Source organism: Scatophagus argus, chromosome 9 (genome assembly GCF_020382885.2).
Source record: "Scatophagus argus isolate fScaArg1 chromosome 9, fScaArg1.pri, whole genome shotgun sequence".
In the NCBI taxonomy this organism is placed as follows: domain Eukaryota; kingdom Metazoa; phylum Chordata; class Actinopteri; family Scatophagidae; genus Scatophagus; species Scatophagus argus.
Genome location: NC_058501.1, coordinates 22835378 through 22842986, shown reverse-complemented (window position 1 = coordinate 22842986; position 7609 = coordinate 22835378). Strand labels below are relative to the sequence as shown.

Genomic DNA, 7609 nt, shown 5'->3' with positions numbered 1-7609 from the left:
AATTGAAATTTTGAACTGGGGATGGCAATAGATGAAAAGTCAGGTGATCACCAAAGGTATTCAAGTTCTCCAAATTAAATGACAAATGAATGTATTTTTTTGGTCCATGCCCAGCTGTGTTTTGTGCTCTGATCCAGCCATAGGGAGGATGTCATTATTGTCTCTGCCTTCCATGAATCATTGAGTCTACAAGGATGAAGATTTACTGGTTGGCTCAGCCACGTTAAAGAAGGCTGAGCCATCATCCATCATTCATAACTCCTGGATGTAAACAGGCTCTGCTGTGCTTTCAGCTGAGTTCAAACATTAGCATTGCAATTAGCATGCTACTGGATGTTACTATGCCAACATTCGCATTCATATAATATTTACATGCTGGCTTGTATAGCATAGCAGCGTACAAAAGTTAACATGTTAGATGCTGAAATGAGTACATTGAGCCTCCTAACATGCTAACACATGACATGTTAGTGTGTTGTCATGTTTTAGCACTGACCTTAAAGCACTCATTAGTTTTATTGTATCATGATGACACTATCAATATATAAATATAAAACTCAATATAAATACTGTCAGTAATGCAATATACCATCTATTCTGACATTAAGAATAATTCACTTTTAGTGTGTTTCAGTGTTATTATTTACATTTTTGTCCTGATATGCTCAAAGTCATCAAGGAAATCCACCCTGAATATACAAAACCACACAAACAGAAACCACATTTGGTTTTGTCAAAGCTTTAACATTGTTCATCTGCTTGTCATTTTGTGCATTTGTCCAGCATTTTGTCTAAATATAGCAAAGCACCAAATGGTTAAGCAAGAGCAGAATGACCAAGCACCTAACAGATCCCCAGCCTTCCTTTTGATTCTTTACAACCAGCTGTAAACTTTTACTTGGAGTCTGGCACCATTGAGAGTTATTTATTAGTGCAATATATCTCTTCAATTTCACTGTCACACAGGAAGCAACAGGATGACAGGGACTGGGCAGGTTTAAAGGCCTCTCTGTGAGTCAAAGGCCTCTTTGAAGTCAGATTTTGATTTTCGAAGGGACCACAACTGGCCTATGAAACAGCTGAAAAATGGATCATTCTTGCTGATGGATGTTGCTGTTATTTTTTAATGTGAAACACTCTGGAGCCACTAAGATATTCTGGACATGGCAGTTATATTCTCTGGTCAACATCCAACCTATAACGCTGACCTCAGGGAGTTTTTCATGCATGAGTACTCTTACTTTACAACATGGGAATACTACAGTGACGCTATTCAAACTCATCAATCTTTTACTAGTTTCTTTAAATTAATATTGAATCTAAATAAGTTTAACAAACTAAATTATTCAAATACTCCATACTCCACACTATGGTGCTCATTGATATGTGTTTACTGTTCAAATAAAGGTTAAGCTACACTGAGAAAAAAAAGACAGAAAACATCTACACTGTTTTACAGACACAAAATATTCTTCGTTTGATAAAGATTTAGTTTGCCAAAGTACAGAAAAAGACATTAAATTAATAAAAAAAAATTGGGACACCAGTTTTCAAATTATTGTTCCATCAAAGGGCCTTGTTCTTCCACAGCTGGCAAGGTGACAAGGTGCTGGAAAGATTTCTCAGTTTGAGCAATTTAAATTTTCAGCTGAGAGTGTCAGAAGTCCTCCCAGATCAGTGTACCTTCAAATCCAAGGTAAACTGCAAATGCAAAACTAATTAAAAACTACGAGGGCATTTTTCTGGCCCAAGGTTGCTGAATTACATGTGAGGCAATTTGATTTGCAAATGTTTAATTTACCTTTAGAGGACACTGTGTACACATTGTGAGGCTGTGGAAGGCAGAGGTCAACCAAAGAAAGTGGTTTGACTGAGATGAGCTTCTTATCTTCACAGATGATCTCCGTCAGTCTTTGACAGACACAACGTCCGTCATTTCTCATTCAGTTATTGTCTGTCAGTCTGTCTTGTGTGTCCTTGCTTTGGCCATATTGATCCAGTGTTGAGTTTGATGACAAACAGCTCATTGAATTTAAATTGAACTGACTGATCTCTTTTTCTTCAAAAATATTTCATCAAAATTTGAAGAAATAAATATTACGTTGCATATTAAGTACATGGTAAGCATAACTTACTATGTTTCTTCTCCCCTCATATGAAACTATGTAGTATGTTATTGCAACTCTTTGACATTAGACTTCATTTTTCTTCTTTTTGTTGTCGAGGCTCAATCTTCCACTGTAGCTTGAAGCCCATCCATCCCTGGTTTGTCAACTTCGTACCAATCTGATGAGGGAGTATAAAAGTTAGAAGGCTTTTGCTCCCTGTTTGTGTAACGAATCATATTTTTTAAGATTTCAAAGCCAATGAAAGACAAAGTGAAGAGAACAGTTACCTGTTGGAGGACCTGGGTGTTAATGGCTGGATCTGTTATGTCAGCGTCACTTAGAATCTTCATCGTTATCCTCGTTATCTTTAAATCTGGATCTTTAAAGATCACATGCAATCACAAACCCAAGACACATACAATAATGTTACTTAACAAACTACTAATTTGGCCCCAGAATAATTTCTGTGCATCACCTTCATGGCAGAGGAAGAAGTAGCTTGATGAACATCTATCGTCGTCCCATGTTCGATCGGGATACTCAAACCCACAGGCCTCCACCCCATAGCCGTTATCAGGCCTGCCAGGTTTCCAGTTTCTGAAGGTGCTGCTGCTCCCGTCCGACCAGGTCCACGGCGTTCGGTACAGTCCGATCCATGCAACATTTGCTGCATTCACGGCATGGACAGCTTTGTTCTCCTCAGCGTTCTCGACAATTGCCAGATCCGTGTGGAACTGCCTACAGTACGCCTGGGCATCCGTCCATGTTAGTGGAGTTGAGATTGATGCGTAATGTTTTCCATTTGCAGTTGCATCTGCAATGGAAAGAAGTGAAACCAGTGTAATACGCCTGTAAGGATTTTCATTTTCAAATGATGATGGCAGTTGTAAATACTGCACACATTTGTATTTTAAGAAATATATATTTTTTATTTGTTGCTTCAAAAATTATGAGACTTTTTTTCCCCCACCATCACAACTCATGACAATGACATGAAAACAAAAATTCACGTGAAATGGCAGGCTAATGTGCCAGTTAGGACTGGAGCTCAGTCAAGTCAGTTAGCTTTAGAAATGGAAGTGTTTAGAACATTATTCATATAGTTCATAACTTTCAAGTTTATACTACAACAAAACTGAATACATCAGATGCTAATGATGACAGTCTATGAATGTGTTTGGTACAAAAATGAAAAAGACATGATGAAAGTAAATCGAGCTGAATTTGTAGCACTATACTACCAGTTTCAATAACCTCTTGAAATCCATGAGCTGGAGGTGTTTTTAATGTTTTTAAATATAAATAAAGACACACTTCATACGCGATACTGTGCTAAAAATCGGGAACCAAACCTGGGAATCCTCACAATGAGGAAATGAATGCAGCAATGCAATTCTTAGCTTGTATATTAATAGTATTTTCAAAAGCATCGAGTTGCTTTGGGAAATGCTAATAAGTGCAGCTTATATTAGAGCACACAAGCACTTTTTAATCTTATCCTTACACTGCTTGTCTTGTGTTTTTTAAATTTTGGAAACAGTCAGAAACACAATCAGCTACAGTTAATTATCAAATATGACTATAAAACTACAAAATAAAGTTTATGGCACACATTCATTAGATTTCTTGTTTGTTTTTCCCAGACAGCTCAAACCCTTTATCAAATTATTTTTGGCTTACCGAAACAAACACTCATTTTTTTCTCTTCACAGGGGTAATCAGCCCATCCTCCATTATTTTGTATTGCCACGCACCACTCCTGTGCATTGACAAAATTTGGATCACCCGCAGACCAGTTGGAATAACCATCTTTGCTGGTCTGACCAGTCGCGGACCATTTCCAGGAGTTTGCCTCAGCACCCATAGCTGCCTTCCAGGATTTCGGGTCATCATTCAGTCCGATCCATACAACTGAGGTGGCCCAACTTGGTCTTTCTAGGCTTTTAATGACATCCACACTTTCAATGGTCGCGAGGTCAGTGAATTTCTCTCTGCAGTACGTCCTAGCTTGGATGTAGTTTGCAGTTATCTTAACGTAGTGGTACTTGCGAGCAGTGAAGCAAAAACAGGAGGTGATGCCAAATCCTGAGGGTTGATAAAACAAATCAGTACAGTACGGGACACACAGACAGAAGTCTATGATAACAACATTAGCTCACTGTTAACTTACTGTCTTTTTGAGGCACATATTTTTCACATATTGTTCATAGGAAGTCTGTAAACTGTTGTGCGGTACATGTTAACTAGAAACCTTAAACCATAAGATTATGTAAATCACAGTCTTTACTCTTACCAAACAGGGAAATCACAATCCATTTATGATCCATTTCTAATTTCACTGCCAGGGATAAAACAAAGACAAAAACCAGTTAAAAATATCATGTCCAAGACAAGCAAATATCCAAACTCCAACAAATGATGTGCAAAGTGGACATTAAGGACAAAATAGTTGTAGCTGTAATGACATTTCTGTGCTGATTAATGCATTTACATTTAACTATAAAATATTGAAATAAAGCGAATCATTTGAATGTTCATTCACCAATAGACAAAATTACTTAACTTCTAGACAAAATAAATACCTGCAATCCAGTGATCGACAGAATAAACATTTCGCAACAGCGTGTACCTTGTAAATACACGTAGGCGTTTTAACAGGGACTTTTAAACAACTTGATATTCTAATAAAATATTTACTTTAATATTCTTTGAGGCAAAAGACAAAAGCAAACATTTAAACTCTTACCAGGAATCGCTCACGTCTGCCAGTCATTTAAGACGAATATTGCCTGTGGTGCCGCCTTTTACCACTGATTTGATTATGCAAATGCAGAAGCTGACTGAGGTCACCTTGATTTGCGCCTGATATTAAAGTGTGGTCACTAATAACAGTGGAAGCAAATAAGGATCATTAATGTTTTGAGCTTGTGAGAGCATGTTCACAACCAATTTTGCAGCCTTCGCAGCATGCATGCAAAAAAATATATATATATTTTCTTAAAAAAATCACAAAATCATGTTTATGAATGTGTATTAAAGTTTAGCTGCTGTAGAAATATTTTGTGTATGTGTAATTAAATTTAGTGTAGAAATATTAACAGTAAGGTTTGGGTCATCTGTTCACTTCTCCTCCAAACACTTGCAAACAAACTGTCTACAGTCGTGGTTAACTAGAAACTGATCATTTTAAACTGATATGGGTTGATCAGAAGTTGCTACATGTATCATTTATTAGAAAACTATTGACAGAACAGCCTCAGGCGTGAGCTTCAAAACTTACAAAATACTTCAGTCTACAGACCAAAAATGATTTCCAATGACTGGACTGAAGCACACAACCAGCAAAGAAGAAATGATAGTTCACTCTTGACTCAAAGTGGACAAACATAATAAACACTTTATGATTCATGAGGGATTTTTTTTTTTGTGCTCGTATTAGTGAGGTACTTCATACATCCACTCCTCTAGCAAACCGTATTTGTAAGCCAACTGAGATAATAATTTTCAAAGTATTCTTAACATTTCTTGACATTTTCTTGCTGTTGGAAAGAAGTTGGAAGGTAATTCTTGGGAACAAGATTGCAGCAAAACATATCACCAAGTCAACGTGCAAAAAAAACTACATAAGATAAGATAAGATAGTCCTTTATTAGTCCCATAACTGGGAAATTACAGTGTTACAGCAGCAAACGGGATATAGAGGGTGCAAAGCATGCAAGGACATCACGTTGTTTCTCATTGTAGTCTTCTTTTGGCTGAAGCTTATTCAAACAAACAAACTACTTCCTGTGTAAAGTACAGTCTTATATTTTGGGTGCAGCATCATTAGTAAAGTGTGTCATCCAAACATATGCCTTTGTGATTCACACTGAGGTTGCGTTGTGAGTTTCTTTTTCTGTTTTCTGGGCTCAGTGTTCCATCGCAGCTTGATGTCCAACAGTCTCCGGTTATGTAGCACCGCACCCACCTGAGGAGGAATAAAAGAAATGTTTGGACCTGTTTTTGCTTTTCTGTACCATTTTCTGCAATTTCCAAAACATCCACTGTCCTTGTCCCACTTCAAAGAGACAGACAGAGGAAGAGGAACAGAGTTTTACCTGTTGGAGGATCTGCTTGTTCGTAGCCAAATCTGAAGCATCAGCATCACTTTGAATCTTCACCTTCACCATAGTCATCTTCAATTTTTTATCTGGACAGTGCAGAAAAAAAACATATAATCACAAAGAGACACATACTGTGACTTAAAATAAATTTTAAAGCAGTAACAATATTATCTTTGTGTTATAGTGAAGGATCACCTTCATGGCAGAGGACGGTGTACCAGTAGTTACAGTTTTCGTCATTCCATTCATGTTGAATATTCTCAGTCACGCAGTGCTGAGTGCCTTTATAGTTATTTGGCTCTCCGCTCATCCAGTTTTTGAATAAGCTCCCGCTGTTATCAGACCAAGTCCACGGCACTCGGTACAGACCAATCCACACTCCAACATCGGCTGGTTTTGTCCTATAGACATCTGTGTTTTCCACATAGTTCTCGATCAAAGCCAAGTCTGTGTAGTGTTCTCGGCAGTAATTGCGTGCAGCCATCCATGTTTGCGGAGTTGAAATGTAAACATAAGTTTTCTCTCTTAAAGGTGTCTCGGCATTAATCAGAAATGAGGTCAGTGTAAAGACATCATTCAGGCAATAGAATCCTGTTGCTCAAACATGTTGCATGTTAAATACCACCAAAATTATCTGTCGCAAATTCAGTAAAACCACGATCTGCTGTTCCTTCACTTTAGATTGAACATACGTGTTAGTAAGTTAGCTTTAGAGGTGGTAGAAAAAAGCAAGGTTAAACTGTTTCCCCTTGTGTCCAGTGTTAACGATAAGCTAGCTGGGTGCTAGCTCATCCAAATCTGAAGGCTAAATCCACTGTTTGGCCACACATGAAAGCATGTTCTTATTCGACAGCCCTGTCAGCATCATTTATCTGTGCCTTTCAAAGCCCTTTTCTTACTGAGGCAGTGAAGATTTGTTTTTGATATTTTTCCAGCTTGTACATGTGATCCGTCTTTCTTACAATTACAAACTAGCTGCGTTAGAGGGAGCAGGAACAATCACCAAGTCCTGGAAAGTTATAAAAATTTTGATAAGGAATTATTTGTTTAAGTAGGCTCATATGCCAAATATTCTCTTCTGGATTTTCAGTTGCATTTTCAGTTGCAGACCCAAAGTGTGAAAATAGCCTTAGATGGCAATGGAGAAGTAGCTAAAAGAGAACTATGCACCCATCCCTTTACCTATACAAAGGTGTTTTGCAGTCAGCCTGTCCCCGCTTGTTAAGTCAGTGGGTACAATGCAATAAAAAAATGTTTTCTTACCAGTATAACAAACAAAACTGCTCAGATGTTCACAGGATTGATCAGCCCATCCGCCATTAGACAACATCACTACGCAGTAGTCATTGTACATATTATTTGGTTCACCGGTGTTCCAGATTACATAATCTGTTTTTC

General features: G+C 37.8%; 1 protein-coding gene across 1 annotated transcript; it reads right to left on the bottom strand.

Moving 5' to 3' along the window:
• Positions 1 to 839: 839 nt before the first annotated feature.
• LOC124064261 lies at positions 840 to 7302 on the bottom strand. Its single transcript, XM_046398555.1, has 9 exons — positions 6407 to 7302; positions 6206 to 6297; positions 5957 to 6075; positions 4691 to 4737; positions 4402 to 4446; positions 3789 to 4193; positions 2584 to 2922; positions 2396 to 2487; positions 840 to 2286 (listed from the first exon to the last, which is right to left on the bottom strand). Exons 1-9 carry the CDS (start codon positions 6693 to 6695, stop codon positions 2200 to 2202), a joined length of 1515 nt encoding a protein of 504 aa, XP_046254511.1. The 5' UTR covers positions 6696 to 7302; the 3' UTR covers positions 840 to 2199.
• Positions 7303 to 7609: the final 307 nt, after the last annotated feature.

What these genes read in the sequence shown, in the direction of transcription:
- LOC124064261 (XM_046398555.1), bottom strand. Translation starts at nt 6,695, where the DNA reads ATGGCTGCACGCAATTACTGCCGAGAACACTACACAGACTTGGCTTTG. An exon ending in CTTCTTCCTCTGCCATGAAG is followed by an intron (nt 2,488 to 2,583) that starts GTGATGCACAGA and finishes TGATCTTTAAAG; the next exon opens with ATCCAGATTTAAAGATAACG. An exon ending in ACACCCAGGTCCTCCAACAG is followed by an intron (nt 2,287 to 2,395) that starts GTAACTGTTCTC and finishes CTCCCTCATCAG; the next exon opens with ATTGGTACGAAGTTGACAAA.